General features: G+C 36.5%; 6 protein-coding genes across 8 annotated transcripts; 3 read left to right on the plus strand and 3 right to left on the minus strand.

Annotated features, from left to right (window-relative positions):
* Positions 1 to 8,639: 8,639 nt before the first annotated feature.
* LOC110604851 (BTB/POZ domain-containing protein At3g22104) lies at positions 8,640 to 11,135 on the plus strand. 2 transcript variants are annotated; one of them, XM_043952752.1, is made up of 3 exons: positions 8,640 to 9,318; positions 9,434 to 10,534; positions 10,635 to 11,135. In XM_043952752.1, the coding sequence occupies exons 2-3, from the start codon at positions 9,635 to 9,637 to the stop codon at positions 11,064 to 11,066; spliced, it is 1,332 nt and encodes a 443-aa protein (XP_043808687.1). In that variant the 5' UTR covers positions 8,640 to 9,318; positions 9,434 to 9,634; the 3' UTR covers positions 11,067 to 11,135. The 2 variants fall into 2 exon arrangements, with proteins under 2 accessions (XP_043808687.1, XP_043808688.1); XM_043952753.1 differs by having other exon boundaries at positions 8,657 to 8,864.
* Positions 11,136 to 12,404: 1,269 nt separating this feature from the next.
* LOC110605592 (pentatricopeptide repeat-containing protein At3g13150) lies at positions 12,405 to 13,876 on the plus strand. Its single transcript, XM_021744221.2, has one exon. It carries the CDS (start codon positions 12,600 to 12,602, stop codon positions 13,719 to 13,721), a length of 1,122 nt encoding a protein of 373 aa, XP_021599913.1. The 5' UTR covers positions 12,405 to 12,599; the 3' UTR covers positions 13,722 to 13,876.
* Positions 13,877 to 13,913: 37 nt separating this feature from the next.
* On the minus strand, positions 13,914 to 16,200 carry LOC110605593 ((3S,6E)-nerolidol synthase 1). Its single transcript, XM_021744222.2, has 7 exons — positions 16,114 to 16,200; positions 15,746 to 16,010; positions 15,244 to 15,622; positions 14,954 to 15,172; positions 14,690 to 14,828; positions 14,356 to 14,604; positions 13,914 to 14,266 (listed from the first exon to the last, which is right to left on the minus strand). Exons 1-7 carry the CDS (start codon positions 16,198 to 16,200, stop codon positions 13,979 to 13,981), a joined length of 1,626 nt encoding a protein of 541 aa, XP_021599914.2. The 3' UTR covers positions 13,914 to 13,978.
* Positions 16,201 to 18,192: 1,992 nt separating this feature from the next.
* LOC122722292 lies at positions 18,193 to 19,567 on the minus strand. Of its 2 annotated transcripts, none has more exons than XM_043952756.1 (2): positions 19,485 to 19,567; positions 18,193 to 18,883 (listed from the first exon to the last, which is right to left on the minus strand). In XM_043952756.1, exon 2 carries the CDS (start codon positions 18,865 to 18,867, stop codon positions 18,211 to 18,213), a length of 657 nt encoding a protein of 218 aa, XP_043808691.1. In that variant the 5' UTR covers positions 18,868 to 18,883; positions 19,485 to 19,567; the 3' UTR covers positions 18,193 to 18,210. The 2 variants fall into 2 exon arrangements, with proteins under 2 accessions (XP_043808691.1, XP_043808690.1); XM_043952755.1 differs by having other exon boundaries at positions 19,368 to 19,549.
* Positions 19,568 to 19,984: 417 nt separating this feature from the next.
* LOC110605594 (transcription factor DYT1) lies at positions 19,985 to 21,601 on the plus strand. The gene is made up of 4 exons (XM_021744223.2): positions 19,985 to 20,312; positions 20,404 to 20,583; positions 20,669 to 20,845; positions 20,979 to 21,601. The coding sequence occupies exons 1-4, from the start codon at positions 20,037 to 20,039 to the stop codon at positions 21,048 to 21,050; spliced, it is 705 nt and encodes a 234-aa protein (XP_021599915.1). The 5' UTR covers positions 19,985 to 20,036; the 3' UTR covers positions 21,051 to 21,601.
* A 1,686-nt stretch (positions 21,602 to 23,287) lies between these two features.
* LOC110605595 lies at positions 23,288 to 24,265 on the minus strand. Its single transcript, XM_021744224.2, has 2 exons — positions 23,794 to 24,265; positions 23,288 to 23,574 (listed from the first exon to the last, which is right to left on the minus strand). Exons 1-2 carry the CDS (start codon positions 24,251 to 24,253, stop codon positions 23,522 to 23,524), a joined length of 513 nt encoding a protein of 170 aa, XP_021599916.1. The 5' UTR covers positions 24,254 to 24,265; the 3' UTR covers positions 23,288 to 23,521.
* Positions 24,266 to 24,890: the final 625 nt, after the last annotated feature.

The raw sequence follows: 24,890 nt of genomic DNA on the forward strand, positions 1-24,890 counted from the left end.
TGGCAGATTCAACACTTGCTGATTTTTGGATAGCAGGTTCAGCAATTGCTAATGTAATTGTGGAAGTTTCAGCAGGTGGACAGCAGTTGCTGTCTCTATCTTCAGCAGCTTGGTCAGCAATAAAGTCTAAATTTTTTACAGCAGGTGCTGCAATATTCTCAGCAGTAGCAGTATGTATTGCTGTTTCTTGGATGGCAGGAGCTTCAACAAGTATTGTTTGGACAGCGGCTGGTTCAACAATTTTGCAGCTAGATTCAGCAGGTATAGCAGCAAGCACTGCAGTGTTTTGTGCATCAAATAAAGTAGCAGATGAAGCAAATTCAGCAGCTAGTTCAGTTTCAAGAGCAGTGGTGATTTGTGCAGCAGATTCAATTTCTGTTTCTTGGGAACTTTCATCATCGTCCCATACATCTTGAAGATCTTCCTCTCTTCTTAATATGTGCGCGTTCATTGAGTTGACCGCTTGATCCACTTGCTGTTGGAGAATTTGCCCAAAAATTTCCAACTTCCTCACCATCTCTTCAAGTTCCATATAGGAGTTTTGAGGTGTTGCTTGGGCTTGATAGTTTTGATAGTAGTTAGCCCTTGCATAGTCATAATTCGGGTAGTCCCTCCAACATGGATTGTAGGTATCAAGGTAGGGATCATGTCTTGGCTGGCTATTAAATCCTCCAAAGGCATGTACTTGCTGGTAATCCTCATAAAGTGTAGGACATTGATCAGTTGGGTGTCCTACATATGCGCAAATCCCACATGGCCGAGACTGCTGAAGTTATTGAGCTTGACCTATGACATAACTTCTCACAACAGAGGTTAGTTCAGAAGTCGGGCAGTGAGAATAGATGTACTTACCTCATCCATGAATCAGTTTCTTGAGTCCAGATCTTGTCATGAAAGAAAAATAAATAAGTTAAATCAATTCCCCGGCAACGGCTCCAATTTTTGATAAGCGGTTGTCGAAGCCGTAAAAAATAAACCTATTAAACAATCAACAATTAACTTGCAGATAGTGGCAATATGGTCGAATCCACAGGGAATTGATACTTACTTATTTTCCTTGTCAAGACCAAGTAAAGAAACAAACAATAAAAGTAAAATGGGGGTTTTGAGGTTTGATAAACTAAACTAATATTGAAAGCAATAGAGAAAAGCAAATAATTAAAGTAGAGAAATTCAATAATGAGAAAGGCCTAGTTGAAGAGTTGGATCCACTTTAGTTGTTGGGATTGATCATTGAAACTTATATTCTCTTATTTAACTCAATAAATTAGTTATGGAGGTAGAAGACGCTTCTCACCAACCATATCCCTCCTTAAACATAGATTAATTAGGGAACGTCCTCTAATTAATCACTAATCAACAAGTTGTCAAGGAACGTCCTTAGGCCTTTGGCATCTAACAACTGTTAATTGCATTAAGAAATAGAGAGACCTAATTCTAGCTACCCAAACGTATGGTGATATTGCTAGATTATGCGATTTCCTAGGTTTTTATACCAAGGGTTACTTGTGTTTGAATAATTCCAGCAATTACGGACTAAAAATTATCCAAACTAACAAAGAATTACTTTGCAATCAAGAATCAAGTGGCCAATTTGATCAAACAACAAAGCAAGAATGAATTAAGCACAAAATTGCATAAATACTGATTAATAAAAGAATAACATAAAGGTTCAGATCTCCCAATCCATAAACAACCTAAGTTTCACCTTATTCTTCAACTAGAAAAAGGGTTTCAGCCACTCATGGCTGAAACTAACACAAAAATAAAAGAAAGAAAACAAGAAAAAAGGAAGAAGAAGGGTTGGCACAAGGGCGCAGCTGCTGTGGTGCTTCTGTCGCAGGTATTCTTGATCCCAGGATGATCCAAAGATGATTGATCTGCTGGTTTGCATGCCCTTTTATAGCTGAAGAGGCTGCCCTAGGGTTTCCTTGTTGAGTTGGGACTCCTTTTCCCAATTGGAGTTGAATTCTTGGAAGATAATTGTATTTTGATGAGATTTGTCTTCCTAAATATGTGGGATTGAGTGCTGAGGTGTCTCTAGGGTTTGCTGAGCTGTCCACACGTGTTTGGGAGGAAAAACACTTCTTGAGCATTTGAATTTTGATTTTCCCGCAATTTACTGTCTGCTGGTTGCTGGTGCTGTTTGCCCGGGTTGTTTGGGCAAACAGCTCGGGCAAACAGTCTGGTTTTCCAGTTGTCTGTGCTCTGCTTCTGCCCTGCTGGTTTTTTTGCCCAGTCTGTTTGGGCAAACAGTCTGGTCAAACAGCAGATTGTTCCTCTTCCATTTCAGCTTCAACTTTGGTTTGGGCAAACAATTTGGGCAAACCATGCTTGTGCAGTTTTGCTCTCTTTTGGGCAGATTTAAGGCCATTTTTGCCAAATTACCATTTTACTCCATTTTCTGCAAAATAAGGTTAAAACCACAAAATTAGGTAGAAAATGTGTAAATTAACATAAATATTAATATGGAAAATGGGTCTAAATTTGGCTTTATCACTCCTTGGGTCTCCAAGCTCCACAACTTGATCTTAGTTTCAAAACTTCAAAAAAGCAAGTAAACACTTGTTAAAACTTGAAAGATTTGAGGAAAATCATCAAAACCAACTATGGTAGGGCATGGACTCACCTCTGGTCGGAAATGGGGAAGAAAACTCGCCCATTTTCGGCCATGGAGCTTCTTATAGGTGGCTGGCCAGGCCACCTTCGGAAGCCAAAGGTGACTCCGAAACTCATACATGTTCGGCGGCCGAACCTGAGGTTCGGCGGCCGAACCTGGATTTCCCTCTATGGTTATTTTCATTCAAAACTCAATTTCTTTCTTACTTAAAATCATAAAATACATAAAAATATTTTATAAAAACATGATTTTACCCTTCCAGAGGTTTCCGACATCCGAGATTCCACCGGACGGTAGGAATTCCGATACCAGAGTCTAGCCGGATATTACAATCATGTCTAGTCACTAAGTTAAATTTTAGATGAAATCTTTTCATATCTACACAAACACGAACATTATGGTATTTCAGCCTAGTGTAAAAATTTTATTATTAGTGGAAACTAGCATGAATAGTTCTAATAAAAGGGATTTATGTATTTAAACAAACTACACTATAAATTGAAAATTTTTTAAGAAATTCTTACCTGCAAAATATTATTTATTAGACTCTTTAAATTGTATGAGTCAATGTTATTAGTCGAAATTAATATTCATTTGAAATATGAAACTAATTGCCTTGTGCAACACATTATTTGTTGGTAAATATTATTAAAGTCACAACAAACATTCTCATTGCATATGTGTTGTGCAAGTTTTTATTTTGCAGATAAAATTTTAAAAGTAAGAGGAAGGCTAACAAGACCGAAATCTCCAATAAGGTCACGAGTTTGAATTCTCGAATTGCTAGTAAGGCTACGAGCGTGAATATCGAAATCGCTAGTAAGGTTAAGAGTTTGAATCTCCAGAATCGACAGTAAAGCTACGAGCCTAAATCCCAGAATCCCCAGTAAGGCCACGAGCCTGAATCTCCGAAATTGCCAGTAAGGCCACGAGCTGGAATTCCAGAATTGCCAGTAAGTCCATAAGCCTGAATCTCCAGAAATTGCCAGTAAGGTTATGAGCCTGAATCCCAAAAATGCCAGTAAGGCCATGAGCCTGAATCCTTAGAAGAAAAATCAGGGCTAAGAGCCTAGAAGACGTTGAAGAGCGAAAATGCTTGGATGAAGAATGAAGGCTAAGAGCTTAGAAGACGCTTAAGAGCGAAAATGCTCGGAAGAAGAATCAGGGCTAAGATCCCAGAAGACGCTTAAGAGCGAAAATACTCAGAATAAGAATCACAGTTAAGACCCTAGAAGACGCCTAAGAGCAAAAATGCTCGGATGAAAACCTAGGGCTAAAAGCCCCAAAAACCCAAGGCAAAGAGTCCATAAGACACTTAAGAGCTGAAGAGCTCGGACGAAGACCCAGGGCTAAGAGTCCGAAAATTGTCAAGGAGCAAAAATGCTCGGACTAAGACCCAGGACTAAAAGTCCAGAAGACCCATGGCTAAGAGTCCGGAAAATGTCAAGGAGCAGAAGTGCTCAGACAAAAATCTAGGGCTAAGAGCCTGAGAGTAAAAATACTTGGATGAAGACTTAGAGCTAAAAGCTTGGAAGACCTAGGGCTAAGAACCCGGTAGACATCAAAGAGCCAGAAGTGCTCTGAAGAAGATCGAGGCTAAAAAGCTCGAAAGGCTACAAGAATCCTAAGATCTTGAACAAAAAAATTAGGGTTAAAGAGCACATAAGACAATAAGGAGCCTAAGAGCTTAGACAAAGAATTAGGGTTGAAGAGCTCGAAAAACAACAAAGAGCTAAAACGCTCACAAAAATAATTATGGCTAAAGAGCCTAGTAAAGAGCTAAATACTCATAAAAATAATCAAGGCTAAAGAGTTCGGTAAAGAGCTAAAATGCTCATAAAAAACACTCGGGCCAAAGAACTCGAAGATGACAAAAGAGCTAAAAAGTTCGGAAAAACAATTCAGGTCTTGAAAAGTCTATAAGATTCTTTCTAGAAAGAATACGAGTTGATAATACAAAAAGAAAAAGTGAAGAATATTATGACCCTTCGAAATTTTTTAAACACGAATAAAAAATTCCATATAGCAATTTGTGATAGTTTTCATTATGATCTTTATCAAATAGTTTGCCTGTTACTCTTTTCATTTAAATGAATTTTAAATATCATTATCCCAACACTCCATCAGGACTAAAACAAATTATAAATGAATTGTCGACCTAACGAGATATTAAGATTTCATATAAATGACAAGGCTGAGTGTGCCCAATAAGAAAATAAAATCCAAAAGAAGAGCAAAAAATAAATACTAACATCGAATAACAGTCGAAAAGTAAAACACAAATTCTTAATTAATAAAAAGAATATGTGTGTGTTATAAGAGAATTTAAAGCTATATACTAACAAGGGCAAGGCAAAAATGAGCTTGCTATATATTTACAAATAAAAAATTACTTTTGAATTTCTTCAGAGAAAGTAAGTTCACCAGTCAGGTCAGGCTCAATCCCAGAGACGGCAAGAGTAGCACGAGCATCCTCGATAGTCTAGTCTGCAGTTATAACATCACTTGCGGGAGAAACTTGGGATTTACGGCCTCTGGGATAAGGACTGTCAATCATCTGACCAGTTAGATCGCTATCATTCCCTAAGGTACCATGGGAAGAGGAGGCATGAACTTTAGAAACTGAGGTCTTCGAGACAGAGGTCTTAGCAAACTTCTCAATTGGCAAGTCGTTAGGACTATACTGCATGTCCTTACTATCAGAATCACACTAAGCTAGTCAAAGAACACTAAGAGGCTTGCTTGACTCATCACGACCGACCTTTAGCCCCAAATTATAGCTGCTAGCATAAAAACGCATAACATAGTTGAGAATCTTAGACTTGTGTTCATCAGACTGCAAGTATTTTCGATACATGGTTTTGACGACGCCTTCGGTTTTCTTGCACATATCCACTACAGTTACCTCATACTCTTTACAACGAGCAGAGAGCTCAGTAACCTCCAACTTATACTGATTCCTCATAGCCTCGTTGATGCGAGCATCCTCCCAAGACTTTCCAAGTGATGATGAGCCTGCTTCAAATTTTCGAACATCTTCAAAATCTCACCTTTGAGATGGGTAGTCTGCGAGAGCAAGCTCTCAATTTTTAACTCTGCATCAACTTGGACTTGGGACAATTGAGATGACACTTCAGACCTCTCTTTAATCAATTCACTCTCCAGTTGAGTAGCCCAGTCATTCTGAAGACAGCTCTGCTCAAGTAACTCATTCAATCTTCTCACCTCAGCCTCGTGTTCCCCTTTTAATAAGGCAGTAACACGAGCAGCCTCCTCTTGCTAACCAAATATAAGCAATCCCTAACTCATAGGGAATCAGAGCTCACGTAGATCTATACTGATGTCGGTAGACAGGATCCCCTTACCTCCCCTTACCGTGTGAGGGGCACTTCTCGCATGACCACCTGTGGAGACCCCCATGCCTGGAGACTTATGCAGCTAAGATTCTTTGACCAACCTCCTTTTCTTCTTTTGAGGCTAAGGAAGGTCAGACCTTTGAGGAGCGGCTTGAGAATTCTTCCTCGCTAGGCCATCCAAAGCCTCATCCTCCTCTTCCTAGGAGTGGTCAGATGGGAGAATTTGGATAACAGAGGTATCAAGAGAACTGCGAGGGTTATCTCCTTTTTGAGTTGGTTGTTGAACACCCCCTTCTCCGACTGTTTTCTCAATGCCTATTTCCTTCGTGATCTCCAACCTCGCTCCTCTGCGACTATATTTGAGGGAGGCCCCATGATTACCAAGAGTTGCACACTCCCCTTTTGTTGAGGATCACGGCCAAAGACATCATGGAAAACCTCTATAGTCTTTCAAGCAGTGAATTGTTTAACAACTTGCTTGATGAAATCTCTGGACAATGTGAAATTCTAGGGCATTGTGGTCTCACCCATTGGAATTGATAGAAGCTACAAATTATAAAGATGAAAATTTTAGTCAAGGAAAGAATAAGTAAGAGATGAATGAAATCAATAAATATATACTAGCGGTATAACAATCATTCCCTAGAGGAAGTTGCAGACATTTGAAAATGTCATACGGCCACTGAAGTTTCAAAACATGCTATTTGACCTAAAGATCCTGAAAAGAGACCTAAAGAGGTTCACATGTGGCATGAATCTCTATCCCTAACACACAACTTCGAAGGCATGCATGAACAAAATAGAATTGAGAGTCAGCATTCTAGGAGACACCCGGTAGAACCGAAAGATTTTGACAAAGAAACGAGAAAGAAAAAAAGACAGACCATAGTTAAACTATTTCAAGTAAAAGACTAACTTTTTGCCGTATTAAGCATCGACTAGCCTAGGAGAAAGGAGAAGAGGAGAACAAAGCAATTCTCTCGAAGGAGTGTGGAGCCCTAATTTGATAGGACTTCATTAGAAGCAACTCTTCAGGAATGGCTCTCCGAAGGTTGTTTGGAGTAACGTTGGATTGCAACCTCTCTACAGGGTGAAACTCTAAGAGAGCCATAAGAATGGGAGACACACCTGAAGCAGGAAAAATTCTCAAAGGAAGAGCTAAAGAAGGAAGGAGTTCAAAGCATGAAGAAAAGAGTTTAAAAATGCCAAGGTTGTTTAAAGCGTCCAAAGAAATGCTTTTATAGGCCGAAAAATTCAAAATTCAAACTCCCTAAAAGACCTCATTTAATGGCAGTTCTTCGAATCCTCCCGAAATAATTGCCTTAATTTGATGACGCCTGTTTAAGAATCAATAATGATGAGGGCGTGTTTCTCAAAGAGAAATGCGTCGAAAACCATCCATAATGGCTCCATAAAATTAAATTCGCTCATCCAATCATCATAAATAACCCTTAGAGAAGCGAAAGACCATCTAATAATATATAAAGGACATGGCCCATTAAGTTTGCGACACGTGTATACGGGATTTAGAAGGGTTCTATGAACCTCACCATTTGGTCCGACCGGGCAACAGGAAGCTCGACCTATGAGATATAAAGATCATAACAATATCTCTGATCCCAACAAAGCCCAGAACGGACGAGTAGACCTCTTCAAGACTAAGTCTTGAATGTTAACCCGACCAATCATAAATGACTAGAGGAGATCCATCTCAATACAGATCAATTAAGTCAAGCACTACTTGATGAGATCAGAGTAGAATGTTGACCTTCTATGCATTGATCGTCTCCTCAATATGTCGTCGAGACTATAAATGCGCATACTATAGAATAGGCTGACAGGACGTAGGTAAAAGGACAAGGCATGGACTAATTGGCTCGGTATTTATTAGTTGACTGCTCACCATTACTGAGCCGCCTGACTCACTTATTAAAAAATGTTTTCATCCAATCTGACGGAATGTAGAATAAGGAGTATCAGGACGAACAAGTTATATATAACCCTAAACCAACCCTAGTTCCACATCAATTAACTTCTCCTGAAAATCTTACATTGAAATTACCTTCAATCAGCCCTACTAACTTCCCAATTACTAATCCTGACTCATTAATTTTCTAGTGATATCAAACTCTTATTTGAGTGTATTCATCTTATAAGTTTACCGGATCTCATATTATCAATATCTATGGTAAAAATTCATAATGGGCCTTTTGGGTTGGTTTCGGTATGAAATAATTCAGTTTGAGTTAGATTTTCCGGTTAATTTCAGTGGGAAACAACACCCCCAATCCAGTGAGGCCTATTACAACATGGGGTCAAGTCACTTCAAAAACTGGCGGCATAAGTAACGGAAAAGGCAAAGAAAACCCATCAAGGAAAAACCATCACACGTTTTTTTTTTTAATAAATAAATTTAAAAAAAAAAAAGAAAGAAAAGTCAGAATCAGAGAAATAATCGAAATCTGAGCCCCTCATTTTTCAGTTTGCATTAACGAGAAAGCCTAAACACAATTTTTTGTTTCAATCTTTTATTAGTAAGTCTCAGTTATCCCTCTCTCTCTCTCTCTCTCCATATATTTAATGAAGATTTAGGCTGCTTTAGTTCCTTAAAATTGTGTGCTATCTCTTGTTGATAAAGTGCTCAAAGACGCAACCTCTTCTCTCCGTGCACATAGAAAAAGCAACAGCAAATTCAAAGTTAGCACCTTCTGCCTTTTCTCTTATTCTCCTCATAGACATTACTCTTCATACGTTCAATTACCCCTCTTGGGTCAAAACTGAAAAAGTTCTTCTCTTTCAGTTGCATGAACTTCTGGTTTGAACAAATGGAATTTGGCTGTGAGCTTGAAGTAGATGTCAATGGCGATGAGATTTTCGTAGTGGACAAGGTAGTACTACTCTCACATTGCTTTCCCATCCACTTCTCTTTACTTCTGTTTTGTCTGCTTCGTGCTATGAAACTTCGAATTCGCTTGCTATCAATTCTTACTCCACTTTTGTACTCATTATATTATCAGGCTCAATAAATTTGGACTCTGCCTCTACTTTAATTGAGCAGCTTCTGTTAAAGCTCAATAAATGCATACTCTTCCTCCCTTTTAATTTGCACTCATTATCCTATAGACTATAGAGTGGTCCTTATCTTGATGTTTCTTGTTTCCACAAACTTTCCTTCTCACCTTTCTTTTTCTCCTTCCACAACTGCCGATAGTACCTCCACAAATTTACTGTTGACAGCAACTTTTTGCCAATATTTCTATTCGAATGCAAGATTCTCCAATTTTCTTCTATGGAATTTTATAATCTGTTTGATGCATTTAAAGCGTTTATTACTTGAACTGTGTATGTTGCTATTAAATGCTATTTGTTCTTTTCTTCACTTTGATTCATGATGTGTTCCTTTCGTTTTTATTTTTTGAATCAATTCGGTTGGTAATTTTCTTGTAACTTGTTGCAGAAATTTCTCGCATGTTACTCAGGAAGATTCAGGAAATTATTTGGTAAATTGACGGGTAGTGCAAGACAACTAAAAGTAGTATTTCAATGCTTCCCTGGAGGTGCCAGAGGTTTCGAGCTTGTTGCCAGGTTTTGCTACAACAATGGCGCAATTGAGATAACTCCCTCAAATATTGTCCTACTGAGCTGTGCTGCTTGTTACATGGAAATGGACAGTAATAGCTCTGCAACACCCAACTTGGTTGACCAAACAGAAAAATCTCTTGAAGGGATTAATTATTGGACTTGGTCTGAACTCCTTGTAGCTCTAAAGCAATGCCAAGATTTATCTCCTGCATCAAATTCTTCATTTGTCCTTGAGAAAGTATTGGAGTCTCTTATAGGAAGGCTCTCTTTGCCTACTGTTGCAAGCCCATTCAGATGTTCCTCGGAGAATTTCAGTTCTCAGTTTTCCTCTGATATAAGCAGCACTTGTAGCACGAGAAACAACTGCTCTCCAACAACTTGGTGGTTTGAAGATCTTTTGTTTTTGAATGTCATTTTATTTGACAAAGTGATAAGGATGATGGTAAGCCAGAAAGTAGACCACGCTATAATTTCTAAGTTCCTCATATTTTACCTGAGATCAAGACTTCCCAGCACTGGACTGGCTGAGCAGCGCCAAATCATGGAGAAGGTGATCAGTCTCCTTTTATTACTTGATAGGAGCTGCCTTTCTTGCAAGGGATTATTTGATGTTCTTCGAGTCGTCTCAAGTTTGAAAATACTAAGCAAATGCTACAAACTCAAGTTGGAGTTGCTGATAGGTTCACAGTTAGATCAAGCAACTTTGGATCATCTGCTAGTTCCATCTCCACCTAGGAAGAAGTATATGTATGATGTCAATTTGGTGTTGAGGCTTGCTGAAGCATATATCCGACGAGGTTGGATGACCCCAAGTCGACTAAAAAAGGTTGGCCGCTTGATGGATTCGTATCTAATGGAAGTAGCACCAGATTTTCTTCTGAAACCTTCCACATTTGCAGCATTAGTATCAGTGCTTCCAGATTCTGCAAGAGAATCTAGTGACAGACTTTACCAAGCCATGGACCTATATCTTGAGGTATGCTGATTCATTTCATATGAAGTTTCTCTCGTTGCAGTAGCATCTGTGTTCTTGTTAGTTTGAGAGCATGTCATTGATTCTAGCTTGTTTTTCTCAGGTTCACACACAATTATGTGAAGAGGAAAAGATGAGGTTATGTTATGCACTGAATCATGAGAAACTTTCAGCCGAAAGTTTACAGCACCTGGGTCAAAACTCCAAGTTCCCATCAATTACATCATTACAAGTTTTCATAACTCAAGAATCCAAACACAGCAGCTCAATTAGCAATTGCTTGTACTATATCAAAAGGGTAGATGAATTTCGAATTTGTAGGGAACATAAAGAAGACCCTCATGAGCCAGTCCGTCCTTTAGCAAGAAAGCATGAACATTCAAGAGAAACTGGAGTACATTTGCAGCAAATGCAGTGTAGAGTAGCAGAACTGGAGAATGCTTGCACAGTGTTGCAATCCCAGGTGCCAAATGTAACTGAACAAAGATTTTGTAATTCAGGCAAATTTAGATCCTTGCCAAAACTCTGTTCATGATACAAATGGATCAATGTGAATATTAAATTACAAATTGAATGCAAATGGGAGTTTTTTCTTTTTTTTTTTTTTCTTTTGGGTGAAGATGATGTAGAACTGTCCAGTATTTCTCTTTCATGAGACTCTCACTGACACGAAAGACGACTCTGGAGTTATTTTTCCAATGTATCTCACTGCATACCGAAGAGAAAGAATACGACAGACATTAAGAAAATAAATAGATGTTTCTAAAGAATATTCGTACCGATCGCTGAGCCCACTCACCGGCGACTGAGCCGGCCGACCTTTGCGGCGAAGAGAACGCGTATTGCGGGGCTCATTATCTCAATAAGAAATTGAGAACCTCGAGTAGAAAATCTAATTAATGGAGATCCAGAAACCAAAGCTTCCGTATATTTTCAGTTGTTTAATTAGACAAGTGTTCTTGTAATAACACGACAAAAGAAGAAACGAAAATGCCCCAATATTACTCTGGTAAAGTAAATCACCATAACAATGATATCACTTGCTCAGATTACTTCTCCTCTGCATTATCAGTGATATTAACACCATAACCTTGGTACTAAATGAGCAGATGGACGATGAAAGCAAGCGGAGGCAATTTTCTACATGGCTTAGGCGTGTAGATAAATGATGAGATACAGATGAGCAAGTATTTTTTTTTTAATCAAAGGATACAGATGAGTGAGTGGGTAGCACTCTTTTAAAAATGATGATGCGATGATAAGGGAAATTTGCAGAGCTAAGAAGTCAAAGTTTAGGGAAAAAAAAAAACAAGTGTGAGTGCTGTCTTCCATTGAAGAATGTGAGCATTAATTGGCATGGAGTTTCATGAGAGGCTTAGATGCTGGTTAGGGTAGAAAGAGTGAATTTTACAACATAAAGACATGGTTAGACCAACATTCTTGATATCACCATTACATCTTCCTAACACAAACATCTTTAATGAGAGGGAGAGGGTTTGTTTTTCAGGTTTTCAATTTGTTGAAAGCTGGGAGCTTTTATGAGTGACAAAGTCAAGAAAGCCTCTTTCATCTTGGGTTTCTGAGCTCATTGGACTTTGTCTCTGTCATAGAAGTTCACATCCATTTTTTAATTCTTCCTTAGATCCATTTGATGTTTAAGTTGTATGTATAATAATATATCTAAAATACCCTTTAAATAGTCATATTTTTGTCATATATTAATATTAAATGATTTTAAAAAATAATAATAAAATATATAAAAATTTTCAAAATAACAAATAATTTAAAATAAAAAAGTATGAGACAGATATAGTATAATGTAAAAAAATTTCCATTCCTCCTGCCAGAACCAACCCAAAACCAAAACTTCCTAAACCGGACCAGCGGCCGGGCCAATATACAGTCTATAGGCCGAGTCCACCAAGCATTAGCAGGCCGCTGAAGCAGGCCTTAGCTCTGCTGCCTTCACCGAAACAGCTGCAAGTAACCACTGCCAGTGCACTAGTAGCCTTGAGTCGACTACACATTACCGAAGCGCTGAAGAGTAAAGACTAAGCCGGAGAGTGCAATGTCCTCGGTTTGTCGCCGTCTTCAAAACATATTTAGTACTCACACTACTGCCACGAGTTCCGTCCTGAGCACCCGTGAACTCAAACTTCAGAAAATGGCAGACAAGTTCAAGAAATCTTCCGAGTCCCCTAAGTTTCGTTTCTGCCATGAAAGATACTCAAATATTGTTCGTCGTCTGGCCGCTGCGCACAAGTTTTCCTTGGTAGAAGATGTCCTCGAGTATCAAAAGAAGTTTGAAGATATTAGAAATGAACAATTCACTATCCGCCTCATTACTCTTTATGGTAAGGCTGGCATGTTTGATCACGCTCACGAGTTGTTCGATCAAATGCCTGACTTGAACTGCGTTCGCACTGTCCGCTCCTTTAATGCCCTATTATCAGCGTGTATTGGCGCAGGCAAGTTTGACAAGGTTCAATCGATTCTACAGGATTTGCCGCCTAAGTTAGGCGTAACCCTTGATGTTGTTTCGTTTAATACTGTCATAAAAGCTTACTGTAAGATGGGTAATTTGGATTCTGCTGTTCTTGTGCTTGATGAGATGCAAAGTAAGGGTGTGGAGCCGGATTTAATTACATTTAACACGCTTTTAAATGTGTTTTATGGGAATGGGAAGTTTGCTGATGGAGAGAGGATATGGGGTTTGATGGAAAGCAAGAATGTTGTCCCCAATACACGGAGTTACAATTCGAGGTTACGAGGATTGGTGTTAAACAGCAGAGTAAAGGAAGCAGTTAAATTGTTAGGCGAAATGGAGGGCAAGGGATGTAAACCAGATGTTATGAGTTATAATGCTGTGATTAAAGGATTCTGCGATGATGGGAACGCAGAGGAAGTGAAAAGGTGGTACAAGGAATTGAGAGACAAGAACTGTTTGCCTGATAGGGTGACGTATGTTACAATTGTTCCATTTCTTTGCCAGAAGGGTGATTTTGAAATGGCTCTTGAGTTGTGTACTGAGGTTATCAATACGGGTTTAATTGTTGGAGCGGGCCTGTTTAAGCCTGTAATAGATGGGTTGGTTAAGCAGTCAAAGATTGAAGAAGCAAAGAACCTTGTTGAACTGGGGAAGTCAAACAAGCATTGCCATTATAAACTGCGTTTGCCTTTAGATAAGTAGTTCAATCTGCTTGTTCCGCGTTGTTTATGGATTTATAATTAGAAGCCTCCACTGCTGATTCTGTGATACATTGCTGAGTTTATAGAACATTTGAGCTTATGAAAATAAGACCGATGTTTATTTCAAGAAAATAACATGATATTGTCTTTGTTCAACTCTGTTTCTCGCTATACTTGACGTTATGCAACCATCTGTATATCTGTTCACTTTTAAATGCTTGTAAGCAGAAATGTAATATATAATGTCTTCATGCACCCTTACATGGAGACACTATCGTGAAGAAGGTAGCCGATATGCTCCTCAAGAATCGGGAAACGGTTTTCATCATAACTATACATCCAAGGAACCATTCTTGCTACATTGAGACAAGCCTTGGTGAATGTCTGTGAAAATGGATTTTGAAAGAGACATTCCTTGTTGAGTTGTTTCCATGTGTCTAAAATCATCTGGATGACATGCTTTCTTGCACTTTCCACTGAACATTCTTGGTGTTCCTTCGAGTAACATTCCAGGTATGATCCATCATGGCCATCCTGATTCTCATCCTGCATTTTAGTTTAATTTTTGTAGCGCATATAAATCAAGCACTTGGCATCAAGGGTTTAGTGACGTAAACTTGGATGTTTTTTTGTACCTTGGCACTTCCCAAGTCATCCCAAAGCCTAAGAATTTTTGCAGTAGAATATATTATGCCTGGATTGGAATCAAGCAATTCCACATTTTCTTTGGTTATATCTTGACCCAACAGAAAGGAAAGGTGAACTAGAACAGCATGTACCCCTGAACTCAAAATCCCATTCTTTAAGTACTCGTCAGCATTGGGCACATCTCCAGAAGCAAACCATTTCGCTTCTACTAGGAATGCATTGCACAAGCTTGTCCACTGTCACAATCAAGAATACTGTAATTATGATCAACTCTTAACAAATCAGCACAACTTTGCTCCAAAATGTTATTGTCAAATCTACCGCTTTTCGTAGAGAGAGCAGAGGGTTCCAGCCATGACATTTATAGACCTTGAAGCTAATTTCATTAATAACGTTATTAAGAGCATTTAAACATATTCTCATGTAGTCAGGTAGCTGTGCAGCGGCAGCAATGTCCCATCTGTAAAGGAAAATTCAAAATATTTACCAAGTGGAATTAATTGCAACCAAGCCAAACAAATATGAGACTCAAATTCAAAATCTAAACCGACTCTTAAGTTAAAAATGGTTCCAATAAAAGGTTACCTGTGAACAACTTCTGTGAAGAGAGTGAGATCGTCAAGAGTCCCATAAACATCAAAAATATCGTCGATCATGTAAACAAAAGAGATGGGTTTTACAAGGTCTACTCTTTGCTCTGAAAATTTTGGATCTGTGAGGGCTGTCATTGACCATATGTGCCATTTAACAGGTTGATCTCTTGCAAACTTCAACTCTTTGTTCAGACCAAGCCCTTTCCACCACCTAAAGATATTTAATTCACCCGTATAAATGAGATTGGATATTGGATAAATGAGTATCAAGACTGAACTCACTCTGAAATTTGAAGAATTTCTTGCTGGTGTTGAGACTGGGTCATCTCAAAATCAAACTTTGCAAGTTCTTGCAATTCATTCATCCACCCATTTGCCCCTCGAAAATTTCTACTAATGAAGTCTTTGGCCAATAACTTTGGGAGACTTTTGTGGTGAGGATGCTTCAATGTATGCTCTACTAACGCCCTCTCCTGAGTATAACCAAGACATGTAACGTACGAATTCAGAAGCTGGTGACTGTACTCTCCAGCTTCATCAAGTATATCTACTCCTTCTATACTAAGCTGTGAAGCTTCATATAACTCCATTAATCCCTTGATGTCACTACTTAGTTCTTGCTTAAAATTCCCTTCGTCGTCCTTAAAGCTGTCGAACACTTCTGTAAGTACTCATTACCAAACAAATTACTATTAAATGAGCTAGCCAAAATCAAATAATAACTCATCAACAAGATTACTACGTGCATGTGTATGTAATGTATATATATAACACAAGAATTAACCTGCAGGCACATAGTAACCCTCTTGTCTTAAGAGTCGAAAGCAAAGGGCAGTTTCGGGGAGATTAATGTCATAATCATGAGTGTTAATTATCGTGTAATGGTTTTGCAAAATAGCATTGATCTCCTCCTGAAAATAATATTCAATACCAAGACGTTGGATAGCATCAACCATTGCCAGACCTTGAACTGCAGCATTTTCTCCATCTTCTTTCAGCATATTCTTGAATTCCTTCAATTTTTTCTCATGCTTACTCTCAAAATCATCCTGCAATTCCAGGTGGGAACTAAAAAAGGTTCAGAACCCTTGAATTTTCTAAACTATTCATGCACTTGTACATATATATATTAGATGCATGTGGGATACATACCCTAATGCAGCAGCAACCAATAAGAGTGTTTGTTTCATTGGACGTGTGATCTTTGGAAATTTTACAAGCAATATTCTTCAAGTCCATCATTAACTTAACAACTTGATCAGCTAATGGAGCATATGGTAGAACAAGTCGGAGAGGAAGTAATAGAAGTTTTAGATAGAAGACAAGGTGGAACTAACATTTTCAGTGTGAAGAGCTAGAAGCAGAGTCGAGTGATCCGATTCATAGAATTCAGTCATTTGTGATAAATAATGCACATAGATTTTTTTAATGCATTCTCAGAAAAAAGATCATATTACTTTTGCTCCAGATTTTTTTGAAGGAAGATTTCAAGATTTCCTACAATTTAATTAAGCAATAATATGAAGACTTTTTCTAATTTTAGAAAGATAAGTCAGGAACCATGTTAGAATAAATCAAGAGACCATAATGACATTTATTGTGTGTTTTTTTCTTTTCACTATAATTGCATTTTTTTTCTCATTTATTAATTAATGGGATATTATATATATATATATATATATATATATATATATATATATATATATATATATATATATTACTTTTTATTAAATTAAGTGGAAGAAAGATTGATTTTATGCATTACAATGTAGCTTACCTAAAATAGGAGATTCAATCTTTGTGAAGTTTTAATATTAAAATATAAGCAATGCAAATATGTAATTCATAAAATTAAAATAAGATAAATGAAATATAAAATAACATTGAGTATGTTATGTCTCTACAAACATATTTGATTATGCCAAAAAAAAATTAAATAAACATTTATTTCTTTATGTCAATGAAATTTAGATATAATAAGAATATATCTGAATTTTGATAAGGAAGATTTATTATTTAGTCCATAGATATTATCATTCTTAACGAATCAGTTTTTATAATTTTAAAAATTTATTAAAACATTTTTATTTTTTCTTTCCATCAACGAAATAGATCTTTCGTCCCCTTTTCCATTAAAAATAGATAAAGAATGAAAGAGAAAATTTTTAAAATTCAATTTTGGCCTTAAATAAAACTTTTTTATTTAGTTTTTGAATATTATTATTATTAACAAGACGATTCCTACATTTTCAGTAATCTATTAAAATATTTTTATCTTTTCTCATATCTATTAAAGCGTTCTTATCATTTCTTTTCGTCAATGAATAACCCCTCCTTCTCCTCTCCCTTCTTAAAAAAGAAGAAAGAAAAAAAAAAAAAAGAAAATGATCCTCCTCCTTAAAGAAGAATAAAAAGAAAAATAAAAAAAAAAAAGAATCAAAGAAGAAGAAGAGAAAAAAAAGGGGTAATTTGGTCTTTTGCTATATTTTTAATGGCAGAAATAGACGGAAGAAAGGGTTATTTTGTTAACGAAGTGAAAAAATAATAACGTTTTAATAGGTTTCTGAAAATATAAGGACTGACTTGTTAATAATGGTAATACCTAAAAATCACTCCTCTTGAAAGGAGAAGAATAAAAAAAAAATCGAAAAAAAGAGAAAGAAAAATCAAAGAAGAAGAGGAAGAATAATCAATGAAGAAGAAGAGGAAAAGAATGAGTAATTTAATTTTTTGTTATATTTTTAACAGTAAAAATAGATAAAAAATTATTTTATTGATGAAAAAAAATTTAATAAATTTTAAAAAATAGAGGAACTGACTTATTAATAATGACAATATCTGAAAACTAAATTATAAATCTGCATCAGCTAAATTATTCATGACATTATTAATCTATATTTAAGTTTTTTGAATTTTATAAATAAAAGGGTTTAGATGTTTTCATTTTAGTTTAGATATTTCATAAATCTTCCCAAGACTGTTACCAAACTTTAACCACACAAGTCTTGGGCATGGGAAGTTAAATTAGGTTAAAAATCAGAATAAAAGCTATATATATATCAGAAGAAATTCAACTTATCCAATTAACTGTACTTTAATTGCTAAAACTACTTGGCAGCATAGCCATAAATGTCTGAAGGAATATTAATAGGCTAAATGCATCCATGCTCATTTTTATTTATTAAATATCTCAATTTTAATAATAATTTAATAAATATTTTTTTTTTTTTGAATCAAGAAAAACTTTATTTATCTTGTAGAATAATAATCCAAGAGACAATCAGGAATGTCAATCCAAATCTTGAATCTACCATGATGAATAGACTCTCTAGCTAATAAATGGGCGGCTCTATTTTCTGAACGCCGTACCCAACAAACATGAATGTTACCCTGAGACCGCATAATATCTTTGCAATCAGAAACAACTAATCCAAACTCTGAAAAGTCATCCAGAGGAGAGCGAATAGCCAAGGCTAAGGATTGGTTATCCGTAAAAATACAACCCGCCTGAAGAAAACAATCTCTAGCATAAGATAAACATTGACGCAAGGCCAAAGTTTCAGCAATAACAGGTTGCCCACCCCCCTCATAGAAACCCGAAATTGCAATGGAAAAGAAGCCTTCCAAGTCCTCAAATACTGCTGCAAAACCGAACAAATCAGCACTAGCAAAGACTGCACAATCAATGAATGCAATCCAATCAACTTCAAGAGTGGTAGCCTCAACCAATGGGAGCACACGAGGAACAGATGGGTGGGATAACGTCCTTGGTCGAGACACAAGTGAAGCCACATAATCATTAAAATAGGAACTAGCAGCATGATGAACCTCACTGGGTGACAAAACTTTATTGACCCACAATCTTTCATTCCTGGCATGCCATAACTTCCATGCATGTATAGCCATACGTGCAGTCCTTTCTCTGCCAAAAGTATTATAAATATGAATAAAGAAATCCATGAATATAGAAAAATCAACAGTAGTAGAAAAACCAGCAAGTCTCCATAACTCAACAGCCATTGGACAATGCAAAAAAACATGTGAAATAGATTCATCATGATCACAAAAAAGACATGCAGCAGGTACATGTATCCCACGCCTCAAAAGAATATCCCGAGTAGGAAGCACTCCACGACAAGTACGCCAAAGAAAATCCCGAACTTTGGGAGGAACATCAAGATACCAAAGACGATTCCACCCATCATTATAACCCAGCACACCAGTCCTACCCGACAATTCTAAGGCACAAAAATAGGTAGATTTAACTGAGTACACACCCTTCTTATGCAAGTGCCAAATTAATTTATCCGGTTTTGGGAATAGAGGCAATGGAATAGTAAGAATAGCTCTCATATCAGCAACACTAAAAATATTCATTAGCTTCTCTACATCCCAATGCAGCTCACCTTCAACAAACAAATCACATACTCTCATGGCTTCAGGAACAAACATCGCCTCATCTAAAGGCATAAAACCAATATCCCGAGGAATCCAAGGGCAATTAACAACAAAAACCTGCTTACCATCACCAATTCGCCACCTTACCCCACGTTGCAACATTTGTTGAGAAGACAAAATACTCTTCCAAACAAAGCTATAGTTAGAACCTAACCGAGCCGACAAAAAATCCCCATTCGGAAAATATTTAGCTTTGAGCACTCTATATAGAAGAGAATTGGTGTCAACCAACAAACGCCAACCTTGTTTTCCCAATAAAGCAGTATTAAAACTAGCCAAATATATATTATTTTAATTGAATTCATAATTTTATAATTATATTTCAAGTAACTTTTTTTAAAAAAAAAATTTAAGTGTTTAAAAATAAATTTTAAAAAAATTTAAATATTTATTAAATTATGATTAAAATTGAGTTGTTTAATAAATAAAAATATTAAATTACAAATATGGGAGCATGCATTTCGCAAATATTAATAAGTGCAGTACTTGACTGCAACAGAATATCATCTCCCTCTGGTAACTCATGCATTATGTACTTTTTCAGGTGAACCAAGGAACACAATAACAGAACTATGTAATACAAAAACCACCAAGATTCTCTTTCTCTCTCTCTCTTCATGACTAGCTTCTTTATAACCATTCATTACTGGAAACATCTTTTCATAACCAATCTTGACCAGTCATCTCCGATATCGGAACTCGCAGGCTCTGCCATTAGTGAGTTGAATAATACTCGAGAAAGTAGCAGGATGGTAAGACTAGGCCTGAGAACGGTCGACAAGGATGATTGTGGAGAGTATAAATCCAAGAACCTTCATGCTGAGAGGAGGAGAAGACAAAAGCTTGGTGATAGTCTCCTGGCTTTACGTTCTTTGGTGCCTATAATCACCAATGTAAAATTCTACGAAATTCTTCATTTTCCACTTTCGTTAACTTGTCTTGCTAACTGTGGATTTTTGTTTTTTTTTTCTTGGCTGGTTTTAGATGAACAAGGCAGCCATAATTGTGGACGCAATTACTTACATCAAGGAGCTGCAGCAGAATGTGAAGCTTCTAAGTGACCAACTTCTTGAAAGAGAAGCATCGTCGGAGGAGGCAGTCCTCAAGACAAGGAGTAATGAGATGAATGCTGCAGCAGATGAAATGAAGCAATTTGGAATTGTGGTTTGATTATAATAATCTCATAACCCCTTTTATTTTCACTTGAAAATTTCATTGACGCTCTTTTATTTATGTCATTATTTCGCAGGAAGATGTTCAGGTGATTAAAATCTATGGGAATAAGCTATGGATCAAGATTATCTTGGAGAAGAAAAGAAGGAAAATCACTAAATTAATTGAGACTGTGACTTCTCTTGGCCTTGAACTCATTGACATCAATGTTTCCACCTCTAAAGGAGCAATGCTCGTTTCATCCTGTGTCGAGGTAACGATAGTTCGAACTCAAAATCTCACGGCCAATAACTCCAATGCCACTCTGATAGTACTCTGCCTTAATTCTCTTATCTTTTTTTTTCTTTTTTTTTTTTTTAAATCAAATGAATGTTCTGTGGTTTCAGGATAGTTATGGCGGCACACGAACAGTTGAGCAGACCAAGGAGCTTCTGCTAGAGATCATCGGAAGCATATGAAGGAAAGGAAGATCAGATTGATTATCTGTTGATGAATTCATACTAATTGGACTTAAACGATATTAATTAAATAGTTATGTTGTGATTCAATTCTGAGATGCAAATCACAAGGAATAAAACCAAATTAATCTTTGAACTATTGACCAAATACTTATGTTTGGATGATTAGAAATCTTTGTGAAAAGAAAGAAAACAAATGGATGCACTTATGTTGCCGGCCGCCATCTTCTTGATCGACACCAATGTAATTGAAATTCTTCAAATTTTAATAGAATGATTTGGTTTACTTGACTTCTCTATGGTCGGCAAAAAAAAAAAAGTCTAAATTCATTTTCTGAGATTTCATCAGTTTCTTTTCCCCTTTAAAAAAGAAAAAAAGAGAGAGATGGAGAAATCCCAATCACAGCATCTCTACAAGCTAAAAACTAGAGTTTCTTCTGTAATTGTTTGAGCAACAACAAGAAACAAGTCAAAGAATGAATAGAGAAAGTAAATGAAAACGACTTCCTTGCATTTCTGTCTTCCAAAGATCCAACCTTTCCCAAACACCACCTCCCCTTATTAGATATTAGATAGAAGTCCAGACTCCAATTTAGTAATTCAATATCAAATTTGGGTTCTTGACCTACTTTCTTTTTTTCTTGACCTATCTTTTTTTTAAAAAAAGAAAAAAGAAAAACTCAAATCCCACTGCTTTGATTGACAAAGCATCAAGAAAAACACTAAAACAGCTGCTTAAGTAGAGAAACAAAGATCTAAGGAGTAAAAACTAAGCCTTGCCTCTAGAAGTGCTGCAGGGAAGTATTCATGATCAGCTCCTTGGGGTATAGATCCAAATAGCATGCTTTGTTTCCCTGTTCATCTAGCTCACATTGATGCTCAAACTCAAGATTTTACAGTTTTAGAACGACTTCAATAGAATTGAACTAAAATAGGTAAAAGAGACTAATTCCTCCCTCTTTCTTCCCCTAAATAAACCTCCCCAAGGATCACCTTCCCACAGGAAATGAAGTCTATAGTCCAACAATTGGAACCGTGTTCCAAGCTTTCAAACTTTGTCAAGTTTCTCACCTAACCCTAATATTATATTGCCAAGTCATCTTTATACTAGATATAAAACAAGTAAACAACATCAAGAATTTGAGACTTGCTTCAAATTATATATTCATGTAGCACCAGCACAATCAAATTTATGGCTCGTTTTCTTCTCTTTTGCGTTGCGCTGGCCAATTCGTGGATGTTGGGATTCATGCATCTCCCTGTTCCAAGTCCAGCTCCATCAGAAGGTGGGATTATAGCTGGAAATCCAGGAATCAGACGGATGGCTTCACATCATCCAGCTAAGTTTGCAGCTGGCGGAGATGTAATCCTTGGTGGATTCTTGGTGACCTTAGTTGCTGTAGTTTTCTTCTACATTCGGGCCACAAGACAGAACCAAAGAGATCATTCCTGATCTCCTCTTTCCTATTGCCATGCGAAGCGTGAAGTTGACAGGGATAAAAATCATAGTAGGTATATTTTAGATGCTCAGATAATGATATCTTTCAATTTTCTTGGATTGGGATAAATTTTTCCAGAAGCTTTTATGAGTTCAGAGGATGTTGTTCTTTGTTTAGAGAACTCATAGATACATTCTTCAATTACAGTATGTTTCAAAATTTTTTAACCAGTAAACTAATGGCTAGTTTTAAGGAGAGGTCGAGAGCAGCTAGGCGCAACACAGAACTTGTCATGAATTGGGTTGTGGATTTCTTGGTTTTTGTCTTACACAAATTAAAATCTCTCGGCCAAGACCAGTGAACAAGCTGTTCAGCCTGTTGCTTGCTCCATCTATGTGTTTCTCTGCTATGTTGATCCACATTTAACTACCTAAAATTCAAGACACCTCTCATTCTCCACAACTATTCTTTTCCCAAAATTAACTACACTAATTATGAAAGTGGCAGGTTGCTTCTTCCCCATCCCATTTTCCAAGGAAAACGCAGAAAGAAACAGAAAAAGGAAGACCAGCAGACTACTATCTGCTAAATAACAGAGCAAATAACGCACTCTCTTTATATTGTAAAAGCATTAATGGAATCTACAACAGTAACTCACTCAGACAATACTCGATACAAATTCAATGGCAGTAATGGCAACTGTCCAACTAGCTTCCTCTTTTTCAGTTGAAAAAAAGGTTTTTCTTTTTTTTTTCTTTTTTTTTTCCATGAAAATTGAGCAGAGTATAAGAAATGTGATTAAACAAACACAATAATTAAGATATATTCATTAATACTACTATCAGTTAAGAATCTAAGAATTCCAAAAAAGTTTAACATTTGATTCCACAAACTTATCCCCACTGTTTCCATTTTTACACAAACCTATCTAAAACCTATGCACTATACTCCATATATTCCTTTTCAAGTTCAAATTAAAGAAAGCAAAAAAGAAAAAGGGCAAATTCTCAATGAAATGCGCCTTCTTGTCTTTCATCTCTGAACAGCAACACCCATCTTCCTTCCAAAATTATCCAATAGAGCTCCTGCATTTTCCCATAAATTTTCAATTAATTATATAAACCCTCATATAACACAAAAAAGAGAAACGAATGGGACTAAATTGAACATTTTTACTGTTTCAAGTTAAGAAATAGAGATTGTATTTCATTCCTAATGTTTCATGGCCACCTCACGGATCGAAAATTAAATCAATCCAAAGAGAACAAAATTTTAATCAAGTAGCCATAAGAGAAAGAGAATACCTTGAGGCTTGCAAACAGGGGGATCTTCAAAAAGAGATCGAGAGAGCTGCTTATGAGCAAGACCAATATCAAACAAGATCAAACCAGAAGATGGGTCACTGACTATAATCCCTTTAACTGGAAACCAAAGGAAAAGCTCTTCTTGAGAAAGACCTTCAAGACCGACAAGGCCACCATAACTGAGATTAGCTCTTACCACACTATCAAAATAAACCCTAGTCTCATACTTGGCCAAGCAAGGACCATCCAAGTGCACTTCCAGGCGGCCATTCCGGTCAAGCTCGAAGGATTTCACATTTTCCGGGAAAAGACCACCTGGCAGGCCTTGACTATGAAGGAGGTTCTGTATGGAGGAGGAGGAGGCAGAGGCGGAGAGAGTAAGCAGAAGCAGAAGAAGAAGAGAGAGGAAGGGAAACGGGAAAGATTTGGGTGTCAGAGACATTGTTGACGACAGAAACATTGAATAGGGAAAAAAAAAATACAAAGGGTTTTATGTGTGGCTCCAAGGTTGGTATTTTTTTATTTTTTAATTACATAAGGTTATTTTTGACATTTTGTTTGTATATTTTGTTTTTTCTAATGTTTTATTGGTATATTTATTTATATATTTAAACACTATTTTTTAATTTATTTATTATAAAGTGAATCCCTTAAAATAAATCAATTAAAAGATAAAAAGAAATTTAATATTTAAAACATTAATTTTTTTATATTTAAAAAGTGAATTTAACATATTTTTAATATAAAAATTATAAAAAATCATTTATAATAAATAATTTAAACCAAACATAAACTCATTGTATTTAGTTTTTAAAAAAGATTCATTTATTTATATGTAAAAAAATTTTATTTTATAATAAATTTAATTTAAATAAATATTTTTTATGGTTATTTTTTATTTTTAATTTAATTGACAGCGACTTTAAATATTTAATGATTAATTTAAAATTAAAATAAAAGCAAGTTAATTTAGGCGGAGCTATAAAATTTGTCATTTTGTTGGGGGGAATGAGTTGCGATGATGAAAACAATGGGCCTCCCAGTCCCACTATACAACAAATTATACGCTGCCAAATAATTATTCCCCAAATTGCCCT

Source organism: Manihot esculenta, chromosome 17, assembly GCF_001659605.2.
Source record: "Manihot esculenta cultivar AM560-2 chromosome 17, M.esculenta_v8, whole genome shotgun sequence".
NCBI classification, from domain to species: Eukaryota; Viridiplantae; Streptophyta; class Magnoliopsida; order Malpighiales; family Euphorbiaceae; genus Manihot; species Manihot esculenta.

Coding starts and splice junctions, on each gene's coding strand:
- LOC110605595 (XM_021744224.2), bottom strand. CDS start 24,253: ATGTTTCTGTCGTCAACAATGTCTCTGACACCCAAATCTTTCCCGTTT. Junction 23,575..23,793: donor CCCTGTTTGCAAGCCTCAAG/GTATTCTCTTTC, acceptor GGGAAAATGCAG/GAGCTCTATTGGATAATTTT.
- LOC110605593 (XM_021744222.2), bottom strand. CDS start 16,200: ATGGACTTGAAGAATATTGCTTGTAAAATTTCCAAAGATCACACGTCC. Junction 16,011..16,113: donor TTGGTTGCTGCTGCATTAGG/GTATGTATCCCA, acceptor CTGGAATTGCAG/GATGATTTTGAGAGTAAGCA. Junction 15,623..15,745: donor GGGTTACTATGTGCCTGCAG/GTTAATTCTTGT, acceptor GAGTACTTACAG/AAGTGTTCGACAGCTTTAAG.
- LOC110605594 (XM_021744223.2), top strand. CDS start 20,037: ATGACTAGCTTCTTTATAACCATTCATTACTGGAAACATCTTTTCATA. Junction 20,313..20,403: donor TGGTGCCTATAATCACCAAT/GTAAAATTCTAC, acceptor GGCTGGTTTTAG/ATGAACAAGGCAGCCATAAT. Junction 20,584..20,668: donor TGAAGCAATTTGGAATTGTG/GTTTGATTATAA, acceptor ATTATTTCGCAG/GAAGATGTTCAGGTGATTAA.
- LOC110605592 (XM_021744221.2), top strand. CDS start 12,600: ATGTCCTCGGTTTGTCGCCGTCTTCAAAACATATTTAGTACTCACACT.
- LOC110604851 (XM_043952753.1), top strand. CDS start 8,781: ATGAACTTCTGGTTTGAACAAATGGAATTTGGCTGTGAGCTTGAAGTA. Junction 8,865..9,433: donor AGATTTTCGTAGTGGACAAG/GTAGTACTACTC, acceptor AACTTGTTGCAG/AAATTTCTCGCATGTTACTC. Junction 10,535..10,634: donor CCATGGACCTATATCTTGAG/GTATGCTGATTC, acceptor TGTTTTTCTCAG/GTTCACACACAATTATGTGA.
- LOC122722292 (XM_043952756.1), bottom strand. CDS start 18,867: ATGGCTATACATGCATGGAAGTTATGGCATGCCAGGAATGAAAGATTG.